General features: G+C 38.6%; 1 protein-coding gene across 1 annotated transcript in view; it reads left to right on the top strand.

Moving 5' to 3' along the window:
• PIK3C2A (phosphatidylinositol-4-phosphate 3-kinase catalytic subunit type 2 alpha) overlaps positions 1-20,657 on the top strand; it is a 120,991-nt gene that overhangs the window by 37,972 nt on the left and 62,362 nt on the right. The window contains 1 exon segment of the mRNA XM_030331060.2: positions 18,209-18,312. Coding sequence (XP_030186920.1) covers positions 18,209-18,312 — 104 coding nt within the window.

Below are 20,657 nucleotides of genomic sequence, written 5' to 3'. Positions count from 1 at the left end.
TCAGGTTTAGAAGGAAACCTTACATGGGAATCTTGAGATCGGTGGCTATCCTAACGACATATATGGCTGTCCCATGCCTAGGAAGAATACAAGTATTAAAAGAAAAGGTAAAACAGGGAGAGCCTGATTTCTGAGCCCAATGCCATTATGGCCAAAGTACTGGTGCTCAGCTGGGCGACAGGAGTTTGTCCCTTCCCGTAGTATAGCCACAAGCAAGAGGTTCTCTCCTAAGCACTCTGGCAAGACATGTTCTGAAGGGTCATACTATTCAGGACATCCCTGAAAAAGAAAAAGAACAGATGGGAAACAAAGACTAGGAGTAAAGACGACTTCTCAGGTTGTACCAGTGCTCTTGGATTCACTGTGTTGTCCTGTACGGGCCATCAAAAATGTTAGGACATCCTTGTACACAACAGTCCAAGAATTCTTGAGACATTTTATGATGCAATTTAGCAAGTTTATTAAGTAGCATGGGGACAGGACCTGTAGACAGAAAGAGCTGTACTTTTTGTTGTATGAAGCTGGTGGTGATATGCTGTGTGCTCAAGGGAGAGGGGACATGCAGGGAGTATTAGATCATAGAATTTCTACTAGTAAAACTACTTTTATAACATTTCTCTGGTGCTTATCATTCAATTCAATTCAATATTAACTATTGGTGAGATTTACAGTCAGTCATGAGACCCTTGTGTGTAGCAACCAGCATGTATTTGACCCTTAGCTTTCTGGACTAGGGTCTAGAAAAGGTGACCATTTTTCTGCTTCTGTCCCTCATTAGTTAGACTAAATGATTTCTGAGGTTCCTTTCAGGAATAATATTTAAAGTTTGGAAAGTTCCCATGTAAGAGAAAGTGGTCTTTTTTTTCTTTCTTTCTTTTAAAGTTTTGTATTTTGGACATAGTTCCTCAAACCAATTCATCAAGTGGAGTAACTGAAAATCATAGTATTCCTGTAAAAAGAAAAAAAGATGAAATGTACTAAAATTTTCAATATATTAAGTATGTTACCATTGTGTTACATTAAGTAGTACTTTGTGCTGAATTTTAACAGACTAGTGGTAGCAAGTGCTGAAAGTTGAAATACAGAATAGCTTTACTTTAACTGTATGGAAAGGTTAAAATTAAGCAAATCCTGTTTATATTTTTCAATGTAAATTGAGAAATTCAATTTAGTAACTTAATTTTAACATCCATTATTTCAGGTGTGCCTGGGTGGCTTAGTCAGTTAAGCGTCCAACTCTTGATTTCTGCTCAGGTCATGATCTCACGGTTCATGGATTTGAGCCCCCTATTGGGTTGTGCACTAACAGTGCAGAGCCTGCTTTGGATTCTCATTCTCTCTCTCTCTCTCTCTCTCTCTCTCTCTCTCTCTCTTCCTCCCCTGCTTGTTCTCTTTTTCTCTCCCAAAATAAGTAAATAAACTTAAAAAAAAAAAAAAAGTCCATTGTCCCAGAAAGTAGAACCAAGGACCAACTAGAAAGAAAATTAAAAGGGGTGTCTGGGTGGCTTAGTTGGTTAAGTGTCTGACTTCAGCTCAGGTAATGATTTCACGGTCTGTGAGTTTGAGCCCCGCGTCGGGCTCTGTGCTGACAGCTCGGAGCCTGGAGCCTGCTTCAGATTCTGTGTCTCTCTCTCTCTGACCCTCCCCCGTTCCTGCTCTGTCTTTCTCTGTCTCAAAAATAAAAAAAACATTAAAAAAAATTGTTTTTTAAAAAGAAAGAAAATTAAAGGAGGCTGGTTTTATAGTTAAATATTGATAATAGAGCTTACAAATAGCCATTTAATAATGATGGTTCCTCTCAGGTTCTCAGTTCAGTGCACTATTATCTGAAGTCTTCAATCAGAGGTTTGGTGTGCACTTATTACAAATGCTATAAAATAATTTTTATATTCAAAGGAAAGTTCTAAGCCCGTGTATTAACACTAAGATTTCATCATTTTGTTTGTGTCCATGAAGATAAAGTTTGATTTGATTTAAGCCAAAAGGAGCAGGTAAACAGAGCAGTAATAATAGACTGACTTTGGAAGTCTGTGGCACAAACAGGCATGGAGCTTTTAATCTTTCACACACCATTTTATTTAAAAACTTTTCTCTAAGATTCATATCTTTTATTTGGAAGTAAGATTGCAGTGCCTGTTCTTTATAATTACTTTACATGCTCAAGTATTCATTTCCTGTAAGAATTTTATGCTTTGTGGTAAAAACTCAGAAGGGTGTTTTTCTTCTTACTCAGCAAGCTTACTTCCTGTTTCCTTCTAGTGTCTTTTGTTAATAATAATCTAAATACTTTAGTTCAAATTTTTTGTGACCAGTACCAGGAAAAGGCAGCATGGTATTTAAAACTGTTTTATGACAACTTAAGTTTAAATCAGACTAATAGCTATAAATTTAGCTACTTTGAACAGATTGCAGAGATTTTAGTCAAATTATTTTCATGGAACTTGTTTTGCAAAGTTCTGTGGATATTGTGGATATTGGCTCTTTTTAAAAGTTAATTGTATTGACATTATAAACATACATATCTTCATTGGCAGAATGTCTATCATTAATTTTAAAGAAGAGGGAAACTTGATGGGGCACCTGAGTGGCTCAGTCGGTCAAGTGTCCGACTTGGCTCAGGTCATGATCTCGTGGTTCATGAATTCGAGCCCTGCGTCTGGCTCTGTGCTGATAGCCTGGAGCCTGGAGCCCGCTTTGGATTCTGTCTCCCTCTCTCTCTGACCTTCCCTTGCTTGTGCTCTGTTTCTCTCTCTCTTTGAAATATAAATAAACATCAAAAAAAATTTTTTAAATGAGGGAAACTTGAACAAGATGTGATTTTTCATTGTCTAGCTGAAGGTAATACAATATTTGAATAGCTTACTGAAGACTCTAAAATTTTGTAAAAATTCAAATAAGGAAGTGATTAACTTTGTTCTGAATAGTAACTGACATATATATGTGGGTGGGTGTGTGTGTGTGGGTGTGGGTGTATATACACACACACACACACACCCACACCCACACACCCACCCACATATATCTTTAATGGTAAAGTACATTTATTGGAAATTTGTGCGTTCAGTCTAATTTCTGGGACAATAAAGCATGAACCTTGCATTTGTGTAGGTGTAAAGCTTTCCTATATTTTTATAACTGCTTTACAAAGTATACACTGACAGTTTTGTGAATTATTTCAAACCTCCATCACTTTCCTTAATCCACCCATTCTACCTCCTCTGGTAGATGACCTCACTAACTTTTTTTGTTTTTTTTTTTTTTTTTTTTTTAAATACTGAGGTCAAGATCATTTTTAAATTCTTTTTAAGTTTTTTTTTTTTTTTTTTAAGTTTGTTTATTTATTTTGGGAGGGGGTAGAGAACCAGTGGGGTAGGGGCAGAGGGAGAGCATGACAGAAGATCCGAAACAGACTTTGTGTTGACAGCAGAGAACCTGATGTGGAGCTTGAACTCGTGAACCATGAGATCATGACCTGAGCTGAAGTCAAATGCTTAATGAACTGAGCCACCCAGGGGCTTCTAAAGTTTGTATGTATGTATGTATGTATGTATGTATGTATGTATTTATTTTGAGAGAGAGAGTTCACACATGTGCGAATGGGGGAGGGGCAGGGAGGGAGGGAGAGAGAGGATCCTAAGTGGGCTCCATGATGTCAGCATGGATCCTGATGCAGGGCTCGAACCCATGAAACGTGAAAACTGAGTTGAAACCAAGAGTCCGACGCTTAACCGACTGAGACACCCAGGTGCCCCAAGACCTTTCTTTGTATGGACTTGCCAACCTCAGATTTGCCTCTTCTTTCTGGTTTGGATGTAAGAGATATTCCTTCCATTTTCCAAAACTTAACTCTTTCCCCTTTTCTTGTTCCTGTCTCCCCAGAGTATTTTCTACCATTACTCTTTAAAGAAGAATTTGTACTTACTGCCTTTCCAGTCTCTCACCATCTTCTCTTATTTTTATCATATTGCAGAAACTTGTTTCTGGTAAAATGAATACTAATTGCCAATCTAGTGACCATATTCACTATCCAGCCATCAAACATTAATCTGTGTTTGTCTGTAAGGGTGTTTCTGGATGAGATTAACATTTGAATCAGTACACTGAGTGCTCTCCCTCATGTGGGTGGACCTCATCCAACCAGTTGAAGGCCTGAAGAGAGTGAGAGAGCAAAGTGGCTGACCCTACTGCAAATAAGGGGAAATTCGGCCAGCCTGACTGCCTTTGAGCTAGATAGAACGTGTGTTTTTTCCTGTCTTTGGACTCCCCACTGAAACATCAACTCTTCCCGGATCTTGATTCTGCTGGATTAAGATGGGAACTATACCATTGTCTCTGGGGTCTCTAATTTGCCAACTGCAGAACTTGATACTTGTCAGCCTCTATAATCACAGGAGCCAATATCTTACAGTAAATCTCTTTATTTATGTGTACATATGGGATATTGCACTCTTGTTCATCTTGATGGATACCTACAGCCATTAGCAGACAGAAATTTCCCTGTAGAAAATTGCAGCAATTGGATGATCCTCATCAAGTATATGTCTTTAGGTCTGGAATAGAGTATTTCTAGGGGTGCCTGGGTGGCTCAATTGGTTAAGCCTCCGACTCAATTTCAGTTCAGGTCATGATCTCGTGGTTCGTGAGTTTGAGCCCTGAGTTTGAGCCCACTGAGAGTGCAGAGCCTGCTTGGGATTTTTTCCGTCTCTCCTCTCTCTTTGCCCCTCCCCTGCACACACATGGACACTTGTGCTCTCTCAAAATAAATAAACTTAAAAAATATATATATTTTTGGATGGTGACCAAACAACTACATGGATTTACAAACCCAAAATATTTACTAGAAAACTCATTATTTTCTCCTGGACAGACCTCTTCTTTTGTTGTTCTGTATATCAGATAATGGCATTAGCAGTCTTTTCTTATTTTTCTCTTCATTCATTGAACACTATTTGAGGATACGATGTATGTGTTACAAATTAATCATTCACAGACCTAATCCTTAAATAACTTGGGTTAGAAGGAAGAGACAAGATGTGTGTGCATATAACTGTAGTACAAAATAGAAAGCCTTGAATGCTACATAAAAGTTTGTGTAAAATCAATGGAGAAAAGAGATGATTTGATGCCTAGGTTGTTTGGAGTGTGAGGGAGGGATTTGGGGTAAGAGTTGAAGGAATCGGTGTAATATTAAAATTTTTTTTTCTTTTTTTTGTTTCAAAAAAATGGAGAAAAACAAAACATCTAATGTTAATGTGTGAGATGACACATTGGCAGCTCAACTGTTTTTTACTTTGTAAAGCCAAAGTAAAAACAGAACATTTTGAGTTAACTTTTCAGGTGTTGTTATTATCTTGATGTAGGACTGTAGCTAGTTATATAGTCTATTTCTATACTGTCAGTTGAAACCTGTAATAACCTTGAAAGGAAGGGCCTAATTCATGAAAGGCACTAAAAAATACATTTTTTTGGTTAAAAAAAGTCTATAAATGCCCCTAAGGAGATTCAAAATTTGGTAATAAGTAAAACATAAAAAAGAAAGAAAAGAAAAGAAAAGAAAAGAAAAGAAAAGAAAAGAAAGAAAGAAAGAAAGAAAGAAAGAAAGAAAGAAAGAAAGAATTATTGGGTCAAGCAAAAATATAGGTTTTCTGTAGCATTGCTCCTGCAGAGGTCATAATGTTGTTTTCTTGTGTTTCCCTCCCTCTCTCCCTTTCAAAATTTTATTTAAATTCTAGTTAGGGGTGCCTGGGTGGCTCACTCAGTTAAGCATCTGACTTCAGCTCAGGTCATGATCATAGTTCCTGGTTTCAAGCCCTGCTTTGGGCTCTGTGCTGACAGCTTGGAGCCTGGAGTCCGCTTCAGATTCTGTATCTCTCTCTCTCTCTCCTCTCTCTCTCTCTCCTCTCTCTCTCTCTCTCTCTCTGTCCCTTCCTTGCTCACACCCTGTCTCTCTCAAAAATAAATAAACATTTAAAAAAATTAAATTCTAGTTAGTCAACCTACAGTACAATATCGGTTTCAGGAGTAGAATCCAGTGATTCATCACTTACATACAACATCCGGTGCTCGTCATAACAAGTGCACTCCTTAGTACCTACCCATCATCCCTCTAGCTTATCCCCCACCCACCTCTCTCCATTTACCCTGTTTGTTCTCTGTCTTTAAGAGTCTCTCATTGTGGGGCGCCTGGGTGGCTCAGTCGTTTAAACCTCTGACTTCGGCTCAGGTCATGATCTCACAGTTCCTGAGTTCAAGCCCTGTGTCAGACTCTGTGCTAATAGCTCAGAGTCTGGAGCCTGCTTCAGATTCTGTGTCTCCCTCTGTCTGTGCCCCTCCCCTGCTCATACTCTTTCTCTCTCTAAAAAATAAATATTAAAAAAATTAAAAAAAAATGAGTCTCTTGTCGTTTGTTTCCCTTTTTTTTTCTCCTCCCTCCCATATGTTCATCTGTTTTGTTAATTTCCACATGAGGGAAATAATGTTATTTGTCTTTCTCTGACTTATTTTGCTTAGCATACATAATACACTCTAGCTCCATTCACATCTTTGCAAATGGCAAGATTTCATTTTTTTTTTTATTTTTTTTAACGTTTATTTATTTTTGAGATAGAGAGAGAGACAGAGCATGAATGGGGGAGGGTCAGAGAGAGGGAGACACAGAATCCGAAACAGGCTCCAGGCTCTGAGCTGTCAGCACAGAGCCCGACGCGGGGCTCGTACTCATGGACCATGAGACCATGACCTGAGCCGAAGTCGGCCGCCCAACCGACTGACCCACCCAGGCGCCCCAAAGATTTCATTCTTTTTGATGGCTGAGTAATATTCCATTGTGTGTGATTGTGTGTGTGTGTGTGTGTGTGTGTACACGTACACACACACCCACGTCTTTATTCATCAATCAGTGGACCTTTGGGCACTCTCCATAACTTAGCTGTACTCCTTCGAATCTGTATTTTTGTGTCCTTTGGATAAATACCAAGTAGTGCTGATCGTAGGGTGGTTCTGTTTTTATCTTTTAAAAAATTATTTATTTATTTTTGAGAGAAAGCGTGAGTGAGTGAGGGGCAGGGAGAGAGAATCCCATGAAGTGCAGAAAGGGAGAGAGAGTGCAGAGCCCAGAGAGGGGCTTGAGCTCATGAACTGTGAGATCATGACCTGAACTGAAGTCAGATGCTTAACCAACTGAGCCACTCAGGCACCCCTATTATTAACTTTTTGAGGAACCTCCATACTGTTCTCCAGAGTAGCTGCACCAGTTTGCATTGCCACCAGCAGTGCAAGAGGGTTTCCCTTTTTCCAAACCATCACCAGGATCTGTTCTTGTGTTGTTTATTTTCGCCATTCTGACAGCTGTGAGGTGGTATTTAATTGTGGTTTTGATTTGTAATTCCCTGATGATGAGCTATGTTGAGCATCTTTTCATGTGTCTGTTAGCCATTTGGATGTCTTCTTTGGAAAAGTGAACTTGTCTTCTCATATCTTAACTGGACTATTTGTTTTTTGGGTGTTGAGTTTGCTAAGTTCTTTATAGATTTTTGATACTAACCCTTTATCCAATATGTCATTTGCAAATACCTTCTCCCATTCCATAGGCTGCCTTTTAGTTTTGTTGATTGCTTCCTGTGCTGTGCAGAAGCCTTTTATCTTGATGAAGTCCCAAAAGTTTATTTTTACTTTTATTTCTCTTGCTTCTGGCAACATGTCTAATAAGTTGCTATGGCCGAGGTCAAAGAGGTTGCTGCCTGTGTTCTCTAGGATTTTGATGGTTTCCTGTCTCAGATTTAGGTCTTTTCATTCATTTTGAATTTATTTTTGTATATGGTATAAGCAAGTGGTCCAGTTTCATTCTTATGTGTGTTGCTGTCCAGTTTTCCCAGCACCATTTGTTGAAGAGACTTTTTTTCCATTGGATATTCTTTCCTGCTTTGTCAAAGATTAATGACCACATAGTTCTGGGTCCATTTCTGGATTTTCTGTTCTGTTGATCTATGTGTCTGTTTTTATGCCAGTATCATACTGTTTTGATGACTACAGCAGCTTTATAATATAGCTTGAAATCCAGAATTGTGATGTCTCTAGTTTTGCTTTTCTTTTTCAGGATTGCTTTGGCTATTCAGGGCCTTTTGTGGTTCCATACAAATTTTAGGATTGTTCTAACTTTGTGAAAAATGCCGGTGGTATTTTAATGGGCATTGCATTAAATGTGTAGATTGCTTTGGGTAGTATAGACGTTTTGACAATGTTTGTTCTTCCAATCCATGAGCATGGAATGCCTTTCCATTTCTTTGTGTCCTCTTCAATGTCTTTCACGAGTTTTTGATAGTTGTTAGAGTACAGATCTTTTACCTCTTGGTTAACTTTATTCCTGGTATCTAATTGTTTTTGGTGCTATTACAAATGGGATCAATTCCTTGCTTTCTTTTTTTGCTGTTTCATTATTTCTGTATAGAATTGCAACCATTTCTTTCTTTAAAAAAATTTTTTTTTTCAATGTTTATTTTTGAGAGACAGAGACAGAGCATGAGCACGGGAGGGGCAGAGAGAGAGGGAGACACAGAATCTGAAGCAGGCTCCAGGGTCAGCTGTTAGCACAGAGCCTGATGCGGGGCTCCAACTCACAGACCACGAGATCAAAGAGGTTTTTGCCTGCTTTCTCCTAGAGGATTTTGATGGCTTCCTGTGTTACATTTAGGTCTTTTATCCATTTTGAGTTTATTTTTGTGTATGGTGTAAGAAAGTGGTCCAGGTTCATTCTTCTGCATGTCGCTGTCCAGTTTTCCCAACACCACTTGCTGAAGAGACTGTCCTTATTCCATTGGATATTCTTTCCTGCTTTGTCAAGGATTAGTTGGCCATACGTTTGTGGGTCCATTTCCAGGTTCTCTATTCTGTTCCATTGATCTGAGTGTCTGTTCTTATGCCAGTTCCATACTGTGTTGATGATTACAGCTTTGTAGTATAGCTTGAAGTCTGGGATTGTGATGCCTCCTGCTTTGGTTTTCTTTTTCAAGATTGCTTTGGCTGTTCGGGGTCTTTTCTGGTTCCATACAAATTTTAGGATTATTTGTTCTAGCTCTGTGAAGAATGCTGGTGTTATTTTGATTGGGATTGCATTGAATATGTAGATTGCTTTGGGTAGTATCAACATTTTAACAATATTTGTTCTTCCTATCCAGGAGCATGGAATTTTTTTCCATTTTTTTTGTGTCTTCTTGAGTTTCTTTCATAAGCTTTCTATAGTTTTCAGTGTATAGATTTTTCACCTCTTTGGTTAGATTTATTCCTAGGTATTTTACAGTGTTTTGTGCAACTGTAAATGGGATCGATTCCTTGATTTCTCTTTCTGTCGCTTCATTGTTGGTGTATAGGAATGCAACCGATTTCTGTGCGTTGATTTTATGTCCTGCAACTTGCTGAATTCATGAATCAATTCTAGCAGTTTTTTGGTGGAATCTTTTGGGTTTTCCATATAGAGTATCATGTCATCTACGAAGAGTGAAAGTTTGATCTCCTCCTGGCCGATTTGGATGCCTTTTATTTCTTTGTGTTGTCTGATTGCCGGGGCTAAGACTGCCAATACTATGTTGAATAATGGTGGCGAGAGTGGACATCCCTGTCTTGTTCCTGACCTTAGGGGGAAAGCTCTCAGTTTTTCCCCATTGAGGATGATGTTAGCGTTGGGTCATTCATATATGGCTTTTATGATCTCGGGGTATGCTCCTTCTATCTCTACTCTCTTAAGGGTTTTTATCACGAAAGGATGCTGTATTTTGTCAAATGCTTTCTCTGCATCTATTGAGAGGATCATATGGTTCTTGTCCTTTCTTTTATTGATGTGATGAATCACATTAATTGTTTTGTGGATATTGAACCAGTCCTGCATCCCAGGTATAAATCCCACTTGGTTGTGGTGAATAATTTTTTTAATGTATTGTTGGAGTCGGTTGGCTAATATCTTGTTGAGGATTTTTGCATCCATGTTCATCAGGGAAATTGGTCCCTAGTTCTCCTTTTTAGTGGGGTCTCTGTCTGGTTTTGGAATCAAGGTAATGCTGGCTTCATAGAAAGAGTTTGGAAATTTTGCTTCCATTTCTATTTTTTGGAACACCTTCAAGAGAATAGGTGTTAACTCTTCTTTAAATGTTTGGTAGAATTCCCCTGGAGAGTCATCTGGCCCTGGACTCTTGGTTTTTGGGAGATTTTTTATTACTAATTCAGTTTCCTTAATGGTTATGGGTCTGTTCTAATTTTCTATTTCTTCCTGTTTCAGTTTTGGTAGTGTATATGTTTCTAGGAATTTGTCCATTTCTTCCAGACTGCCCATTTTATTGGCATATAATTGCTCATAATGTTTGTTTTTATTAAAAAACATTTTTTTAAAACTTTTATTCCTTTTTGAGAGACAGAGAGTGAGTGGGAGAGGGACAGAGAGAGAGGGAGACACAGAATCTGAACCAGGCTCCAGGCTCTAGGCTGTCAGCACAGACCCCAACTTGGGACTCGAAACTCATGAATTGTGAGATCATGACATGAGCTGAAGTCAGACGCTAAACTGACTGAGCCACCCACGCACCTCCAATTTCTTTGCTTGTTATTGTGTGTTCAAATTTTCTATTTATTCCTGTTTCAGTGTTGGTAGTTTGTATGTTTCTAGGAATTTATCCATTTCTTCCTGGTTGCACAGTTTGTTTACATACAATTTTTCATAATCTCTTATAATTGTATTCTGTGGTGTTGGTTGTGATCTCTCCCCTTTCATTCCTGATTTTATTTTTTTGGGTCATTTTTGATACGTCTGGCTAAGAGTTTATCAATTTTATTAATTCTTTGAAAGAACCAGCTCTTAGTTTGATTGATCTGTTCTGTGTTTTTTGTTTGTTTCTATATCATTTACTTCTGCTCTAGTCTTTATTATTTTTCTTCTGCTGCTGGCTTTAGTCTTTGTTGTTCCTTTTGTAGCTCTTTTAAGTGTCAGGTTAGGTAATGTGTTTGAGACCTTTTGTGCTTCTTGATGTAGCCTGTATTGCAATATACTTCCCTCTTAGGACTGACTTTGCTGCATCCCAAAGGTTTTGGATTGTCTTGTTGTCATTTTCTCTCTTTTTTTTTTTTTAAATTAAAACAATTTTTAGTGTTTATTTATTTTGAGAGAGAGCGAGCGAGCAGGGGAGGGGCAGAGAGAGAGGGCAAGGGAGAGAGAATCCCAAGCAGGCTCCAGGCTCCATGCTGTCAGCACAGAGCCTGACGTGGGGCTCGAACTCAAAACCATGTGATCATGACCTGAGCTAAAATCAACAGTCAGATGCTCAACTGACTGAGCCATCTAGGCACCCCTCGTGTTTTCATTTTCATTTGCTTCCATGTACTTTTTAATTTCCTCTTTAATTTCCTGGTTAATCCATTCATTCTTTAGTAGAATGTTCTGTAACCTCCAAGTATTTGTGGTCTTTCCAAATTTTTTTCTTGTGGTTGATTGCAAGTTTCATAGTGTTGTGATCTGAAAATATGCATGGTATGATCTCACTCTTTTTTTTTTACTTGTTGAAGGCCAATTTGTGACCCAGTATGTGATCTATTTTGGAGAATGTTATGTGTGCCCTTGAAAAGCATGGTTATTCTGCTGCTTTAGGATGGAATGTTCTGAATACCTGTTAAGTCCATCTGCTCCAGTGTGTCCTTCAAAGCCATTGTTTCTTTGTTGATTTTCAGCTTAGATGAAATGTCCATTGTTGTGAGTGGGGTATAGTCACCTACTATTATTGTATTATTTCAATGAGTTTCTTTATGTTTGTTGTTACTTGATTAATATATTTGGGTGCTTCCAAGTTGGGGCCATAAATATTTACAATTGTTAGATCTTCTTGACGGATAGACCCCTTAATTATGATTTAATTCTTCACCGTCTCTTTTTACAGTCTTTGGTTTAAAATCTGTTTTGTCTAGGGGCCCCTGGGTGGCTCAGTTGGTTGAGCATCTGACTTCAGCTCAGGTCATGATCTCATGGTCTGTGGGTTTGAGCCCCGCATTAGGTTCTGTGCTGACAGCTCAGAGCCTGGAGCCTGCTTCGGATTTGTGTCTCCCTCTCTCTCTGTTCCTCCCCCATTTGTACCCTATCTCTCTCTCAAAAATAAATAAAGACTAAAAAAAAATTGTAAATCTAGTTTGTCTGATACAAATATGGTTCCTCTGACTTTTTTTTTTTTTTTTTTTGGCATTCATTAGCATGATAGATGTTTCTCCATCCTTTCATTTTCAATCTGCCAGTGGCTTTAGGTCTAAAATGAGTCCCTTGTAGGCAGCATATAGATGGGTGTTGTCTTTTTATTCATTCTGATACCCCATGTCCATTTACATTCAGGGTGATTATTGAAAGATACAAGTTTAGTACCACTGTGTTACCTGTAAAGTTGGTGTTTCTGGTGATGTTCTTTCCAGTCTTTGTTGCTTTTGGTCTTCTCCACCCCCACTCAAAGAATCCCCCTTAATATTGCTTGCAGGGCTGGTTTAGTGGTCAAAACTCCTTTAGTTTTTGTCTGGGAAACTCTTTATTTCTCTTTCTCTCTCTCTCTTCTTTTAATGTTTATCCATTTTTTTGAAAGAGTGAGAAAGAGCACAAGTGGGGGAGGGGCAGCGAGAGAGGAAGTCACAGAACCTGAAGCAGGCTCCAGGCTCAGAGCAGTCATGTCAGCACAGAATTGGATGTGGGGCTTGAACTCATAAACCGTGAAATCAAGACCTGAGCCAAAGTTGGATGCTCAACAGACTGAGCCACCCAGGCACCCCTCTTATTCTATCCCCCCACCCCCTTTTCTATTCTCAATAGTGGCCTTGCTGCATAGAGTATTCTTGGCTGTATATTTTTCCCATTCAGCATATTGAATGTGGATATCCTGTCACTCCCATCTGGCCTACTGAGTTTCTGTGGACAGATCTGTTTGTGAACCTGATCTGTTTTCCCTTGTAGGTTAAGAACTTTTTTTTCCCTTGCTACTTTCAGGATTCTTTCCTTGTCTGTGATATACCTTCGTGTTGGCTGGCTTTTGTTTAATTTAATGAGAGTTTTCTGTGCTCCTTTGACGTCTGTGCCTTTCCCCAGATTAGGGAAGTTTTCAGCTATAATTTGCTCACATAAACCTTTTGCCCCTTTTTCTGTCTCTATAAATCTGGGACTCCAATGAAAGGAATGTTATTTCATTTTAATAAGTCACTAAGTTCCCTTAAGTATACCTTCATGAACCGTTACCTTTGTTTCACTCTTCTTTTCAGCCTCATAATTTCTCATAATTTTATCTTCTACATCACTAATTTACTCCTCTGCCTCGTCCATCCTCACTGCCATGGCATCTGTTTGGGTTTGCATTTTGGTTATAGCATTTTTAATTTTGGCCTGACTAGAATTTAGCTCTTTTATCTCTGTAGTAAGGGATTCTCTAGTGTCTTCTGTGCTTTTTTTCAAGCCCAGCTAGAATCCTTATAATTGCTGTTTTAAATTCTGAGACATGTTATATCTTTATCAATTAAATCCCTGGCTGTCATTTCTTCCTGTTCTTTCTTTTGGGGTGAATTCCTCTGTCTTTGCATTTTGAAGGAAGAAAAAATAATAAAATAAAAATTAAAAAAAAATTAAATAAAGGAAGCTAGATCCTAGGTGTGCTTTGGTCTGCTTAAGAGGAGCTTGATAGAAAAAAGGAAAAAGAAAAAAATTGTAATTAAAATAAAAAATAAAATCAAATAAAAAATTTGCTGCTTCTGTATCTAAGAAAAAGAATAGACACACACACACAAAATGAACAAATGAACAAACAAGAAAAACCCAAATGAATTTATATACAGTTTCCCCTAGAGCTGAAACTTTGTAGCACTCTGCGATCAGTAGTTCTAGGTGTGGAGGTGATTTGTACTAGTCTTCTGGAGGAGGGCCTGTTGCTCTAATTTCAGGTCAACTTGCCCTAGTGGGGATGTGCCTGGAAGGCACAGGTGGCGGGGCTTGGTGCAACAGTTCCATTCTCCACTTGGTGGCACTGTTTAACTCACTGGCGTCTATCAGTATTGGTGTGCTAATGGTAAAAATGGTTTCTCCCCGCTCTCTAGTCTCCAGAGTGGGAATTTCATGCCATCACAGACATGCAATCAGTTACCCCTCTTGTGTCCCTTGCTTCTGTCAGCTCCGCGCCTTCCCCGTTTGTGTCCAAGCTGTCCACCTGTCAGGCATGCCTGTGTTTCATAACCCCACGCTTCAGAGACCCCTGTGGCTCTGTCCTGCACTGATACTCTGGGGAAGGATTTTGCCTTGCCGTGGATGGTACAGTCTTGTCCCAGAAAATGTTCATGCAGTCACTCAGCAGCTCAGTTTATGGTATATCTTGCAACACACAGCTGGAGCCAGGTTTTGCTGCCCTTTGCTGCTAGCTGTCCTTGTTCCTATACAGGTGAACAGGGAAGCTCTTTGGTGCCTGCAGGGTCTTTGCCCCACAGAGAGTCTGTATTGCCTCTACGAAATGTACTCCAGACAGGGAAACTGCTTCTCCCTGTGCCACCCAGGGGATCCTCAGACTGCTTCCGTCTCCTGGCTTCCTCACCTGATCACCACCAGGTGCTGACCTCCAAACTTTAGATTTTACACTCTGCTGTTTTTAAAAGCTGGCGGTATTGAGACCCTTTCCTTTTCCCCTGTCAGTGGTTTTGGGGAATGGTTTTCTTATGCAGTCCCCTGTGTATTTTTCATGCTTTCTTTCTAGCTACTTTCAGGGGGAGTGCATTTCTTTTTAAATGTTTTTTTTTTTTTTTAATGTTTAGTTTTGGAGGAGAGAGAGACAGACAGAGTGTAGGCAGGGGAAGGGCAGAGAGAGAGGGAGACACAGAATTCAAAGTAGGCTCTAGGCTCTGAGCTGTCAACACAGAGCCCAACGTGGGTCTCGAACCCACGAACCGGGACATCATGACCTGAGCCGAAGTCAGACTTAACCAACAGAACCACCCAGGTGCTCCTGGGGGAGTGCATTTCTTGCATGACTCTGGCATGCTGCTCAGTCTCCCCCTCGCTCCCCACGTCCTCTCTGCAAAAAGGGCCTGTTCCCCTCTGTGGCGTGGGTGCTCTTCTCTCCCCCAATTCACCTCTCCACACCACATACCTTCAGGTTCTCTCTCCCAAATTATGCATATTGTTCTGTTAATCCTCAGATCAATTTCCTAGGTGTTCAAAATGGTTTGATGTTTGTCTAGCTGTGTTCAAGTGATGAGACATGCTCAGAGTCCTCTTACTATGCCATTTTAACTCCTCCTCTCCTTTTTTTAAGTTTATTTATTTTGAAGGAGAAAGAAAGGGAACACCAGCAGGGGAGGGGCAGAGAGAGAGGGAAAGAGAGAGAATCCCAAGCAGGCTCCACACTGTCAATGTGGAGCCTGATGCAGGGCTCGAACTCAAACTAAATCCAGAGTTGGATGCTTAAATGACTGAGCCACCCACGTACCCCTATCATTTTGTTTTTAAGTTTTTTTAGGGAGACTTTTTTGAGAGGTAGAAGGGCAGAGTGATTAAGCATATGATTCTGAAGCTAGGCTGCCTGGTTTGAAATACTATGATTATATTAGCTCTCTGACTTGTGTTAATTAATTTCTCTGTGTCTCATGTTTTAATCTGTAAAATGGGGATAATAATATTACCCACCTACTAGAGATTTGTGGGAAATAAATAATACATACAGCCCTGTGTCAGGCTCTGCGCTGACAGTGCAGAGCCTGCTTGGGATTCTCTCTCTCCCTGTCTCTCTGCCCCTCCTTTCTCTCTCTCTGTCTCTCTCTCTCTCTCTCAAGATAAATGATAAATAAACTTAAAAAAATACATACATACTTGTAAATTTCTTATAGCAGAACTTGACGTGTAGTAAATGCTCAGTAATTGATAGATTTTTTTGTTGTTGGTAAAATGCATTTAACCAAAATACCATCTTAAACATTTCTAGGTGTACAGTTCAGTGGTATTAAATCCATTCACATTTTGTTGTACAGCCATCGCCACCATCCACCCACAGAACTCTTCTAAAACAGAAACTGTACTTAAAAAAAAATAACTCTTCCTTTCCCAAATTGAACCAATGGTTGAGTGCCTTCTGAACTGGATATAAAGTTCTGTAAAAATACAACATTCAATAAAATCAGATTTTTGTCTTCAAAGGGCTTTCTTTCCACATTAGGATGAATATCAAACAGGATGTGATGATACGGTATTTGGTTCAGACTAAGTACTTAGAATTGATAGGATGGGGGGAATTGTTTCATGCTGAATAATCATAAAGGGCACGGTAGATGAAGTAGCATTTTGTTGGGCCTTAAGAAAATAATAGATTTTGACTTGGATTGTGAGGGCAGCCATTGAAGACTAAAACAGATTCAGAGGCAGGATAGTTCAGCTTGTGTTTTATAGGAACAAGATATGATTCAAGCTAATTGGTTTATTTGTTACAGTGCTTGTCTCTATAACACAAATTAGCTTATGTAATTGGTAAATATGAGTTTGATGGTAAATTGGAGAGGTGGCATTAGTTCAAACATAATCTTTTCCAACATGGTAACATTTTATAACAATCAAGAACAAACTTTCTCACAATTAAAGAGAAAGCCTTAGTAATATGAGAAAATATTAATGAAAAAACTGAAAATCCTGCAGAAGCGTTATCTTTCAGTGAAAATGGTGGTTGAAGGAATGGCTTCAAGAACGGTTCCATATTCCACAAGTGTTAAACTGTCTGGTGAAGCTGTAACTACAGAAAAGAAGCTGTGAATTCATTTCTCTTTGCATTATGAACTTACCTGAAAACATCTACATCTTAGATTATATTTTTAACTCCACTGAAATTGGTCTTGAATAGAAGCAAATGCCCTCAAGAACCCATATCACAGGGACACCTGGGTGGTTCAGTCCGTTAAGCATTCAACTCTTGATTTCAGCTCAGGACATGATCTCACAGTTGATGAGTTCGAGCCCTGCATCGGGCTGGGCTTTGTGCTGACAGAGCGCGGAGACTGCTTGGTATTGTGTCCCTCTCTCTCTGCTCTGCCCCACTTTGCTCTCTCTGTCTTTCTCAAAATAAATAAAAATAAACTTAAAAAAAAAAGATCCATATCACAAATGAAGGAGCAGGAGTTCCAGGGTTTCAGGCTTCAAAGGATCGAAGACCATAATGCTAGGTGCAGATTCAAGTGGAGATTTAATTGTGCAGATATTTCGATAAGGACTTGTTATGTTAGTTAAGGCTTTGAATACAAAGTTACACTGATTTTGAATAGTTTGCCTTAACTCTGTTTTTCCCATGAGTTGTGTTATTTTTAGTTGTGATTTTCTAGAACTCAAGGCTTGTTTTGTTTTGTTTTTCCCCTTAAATGTTCGATTCACATTCTAGCAGAAAGGGCTCTGACACCTTGTAAAAGAAGGAAATTCATAAAGGAATTGTTACCCTAAATTTTCAGTAATTTTTCTGACAAGATCTTGCCATGGTCATTGAAGTTCATTACAATTCTTGAAATGTATATACTGTATTTTCATTCACTAATTTCAAATTGAAAATGTTCCGATTTTAATTTAGTTAATTGCAATTAACTTAATTTTAAAGGAAATGCTGTTTGGCTGTGCTTGGGTGGTGAATTTATCTCATTAAAATATTGCACACAAAGTTAGGTCAGACAAACTTACCTTTTGAAGGGCTATCATGATGTTTGCATAAATTTACTAACATGGAAGATGCTCGCTAACTCCTAAAAGTCATTCTCTTACGTAAAGAACTAGCTGCTTTCTTGGAATTTGGGGCCACAGTTGAATATATAGAATTCCTGGTAACTAGAGGAGTCCCAAATGAGTTTGATCTCTTCACTTTTTTAAAACAGAGGGTAGTCCTTTAAATCATTTAGTCTTGCTGAAGCATTTATGTCAGGAAGATTTTGATTGGAAATATCTTTAGCATTCTATTCTTACTGACCATTACAAAGTACAGCCTATTTCTACTTTGGAGCAAGTAAGACCAGTGAACTTCAAGGCTTAGCTGGTATTACTTTTACAAAGACAGAAATCTATAATTTAAAAACTTTGTTGCTGATACGATTTATATTTCCCTCCATGTCTTTGTACACACTTTTGTAAAAATGTGTTTATGCTGTGGTGCTACTTAACATCTGGGGACCTTTTACTTTTGAAATAAAAACATTTTTTTGATTACAGAAAGACCCAAGTGGGACCACTAGTTTGTCAACTGGAAGTTCTCTTCTACAAGAAATTGAAGTACAGAATGAAGAAGTAGCTGCTTTTTGTCAATCCATTACAAAGTAAGGAATTTTTCTTTATAAATTAAAGATTTTTTAAAATTAAATACTTGCTTTTAAAAAGTTAACTTGAAAACAAGCTTAATGCTAATCATTCTAAAATTAAAAAAAAATTTAATTATTTTCTCCCTGTGGCTGAAATTTCAAGACCACTAATTGGCACATTAACACCAACTACAGTTGAACCTATATCCTTACCTCTTAGGTTTATAAGTATTTAGAAGAAAAAATGAGTTCAGATGGAGGACTTCTGATTCTATCAACCAGTGAAAATATGGCTTAAACATATATAAGCTTTGGTACACTCAGAAAACACCTGTTTTTGTTTTTTAGGGAGACTTAATACCCTGAAAACTTTCTAGCATTCAAAATACTGCCCTTCCTGTTTAAGAGATGCTATTATAACGGTCAAGATTAGGGGAACACGTATTTTCCTGAAGGTTAGAAAAATGCATTTTTTAAATGTTTATCTAGAGAGAGTGCGCATGCGTGCGTAAGCAGGGGAGGGGCAAAAAGAGAGGGAGACACAGAATCCGAAGCAGGCTCTAGGCTCTGAGCTGTCAGCACAGAACCTGATGGCTCGAACTCACCAACCAGGAGATCATAATCTGAGCTGAAGTTGGACGTTTAACCAACTGAGCTACCCAGGTGCCCTGAAAAATGAATTTCTAAAATATGCTTTTAATCTTAAATATAGCCAATAGTTCTTATAGATGAAGAAACAGGCTCAGAGAAGTTACCTACCAAAATTTACTCAGACAGTAGCAGAGTCAGGTCTCCTTTGCCTCTGATTCAGTTTATTTTCTTTCTGTTATATCACTGTATTAGTCAGAATTTATGTTGTGAGTGCTAGAAACCCATCTTAAACTAGCTTAAATCAAGAAAGGTTATGTAATGGGGCCTCTGGGTGTCTTAGTTTGTTGAGCATCTGACTCTTGGTGTCGGTTGAGGTCATGATCTCACGATTGAGCCCTGCATCAGGCTCTGCGCTGGCAGTGTGGGAGCCTGCTTGAGATTCTCTCTCTCCCTCTCTCTCTGCCCCTCCCCTGCTCACTCTCTCTGTCTCTCAAAATAAATAAACTTAAAAAAAAAGGTTATGTATTGATTTGCAAACCCATATAGCAGAAAGAGGAAGGATGTGGCAGAACTCAATGACAGCAAGATCTAGGAATTCACACACTTTAATTGATAACCCCTGCCCTTTGGACTCTCCTTTCCATTTTCATCCTATCCTTCTTGCTGCCCTTCCTCCATGTATGTTGGCTTCATTTTCTTCTACTGCAGATGGAGTTTTGAAGGCAGGGGAATATAGCCACTGATAGCTTCACCTTCATATTCTAATGGTCTTGATATCAGAGAGGAAAGGGAGTCCTGTCAGCCAGCACCAGATAGGAAAATCTCATGGAAAGAGAGAGTGGAACAACAAACATTCTGGCCAAGGGGTTGAGATCTGTTATCAGAAGAAGGGAAAGTGGATCACCACGGAGGGATTTACTATGAATTCAGTATTTTCCCCAGTGTGGTCTGATTTAAGTAAAGCAAAGTTTGGGGTTCCCAGATCATTTTTGAGTATATACATCATTTTAATGTTTAAGGGACTTATTAACTAGATTTTCTATACCATTGGTAATATTTTATTAAAATTCTACCTTTGTTACCTTTTAACCAGCATTTCTTGTCTTTAGAATACTTTAGAGGAAAAAAAGAAGAAAAATACCAATACAGCCACTTTTATTACCTGCAAAGGTTACTCTTAACTGGATTTTTAAAATCCTTTTTTTCAGTAGGTATTTAAAATGGACATTTGGATGCATACATTAGTATGCAAATTACATGTATTAGAAATTGCCTATGCCTTCATGTCATTATACCATATGTGTGTGTGGTTAATAATTTGGAAATAATCTTTTACCATAATCATTTGGAAGTAATCTGTTATGTGTTTATCTAGTTCCTTTAGTTTTCTCCCTAAACAAGCCCTGTATTGCCTTCTGTTAGATTGTTTTGAGTGACAATTACATTTGAACTTTGCAGGTTGAGAAATTAGGCTGAAATTTAACTTATTCCCCCATTTAAATCTTAGAGTTATTTACACAGACTCTGCTACTTAGCTAAAATGATTATTTTTGTTTATACACACGCATATGTGTACACACACACACACACACAAATGGCTTATGTAATATGAAACCCCAGATGAACTAAAAAGAGAATGACTTCTTTTTATAATTTCGTTTCCATTAGTAAGTGTGTGATTACAGCAAGTATTTCAGAGAAGTAAGAAGCAGAGGTGTTTTTGTTTTCTGTTTATTTTAGAGAAAGAGAGAGCACAAGAGTTGGGGAGAGGG

The sequence above is a fragment of the Lynx canadensis genome, chromosome D1, assembly GCF_007474595.2.
Source record: "Lynx canadensis isolate LIC74 chromosome D1, mLynCan4.pri.v2, whole genome shotgun sequence".
NCBI lineage: Eukaryota > Metazoa > Chordata > Mammalia > Carnivora > Felidae > Lynx > Lynx canadensis.
This window is presented reverse-complemented; position numbering and strand designations above follow the sequence as displayed.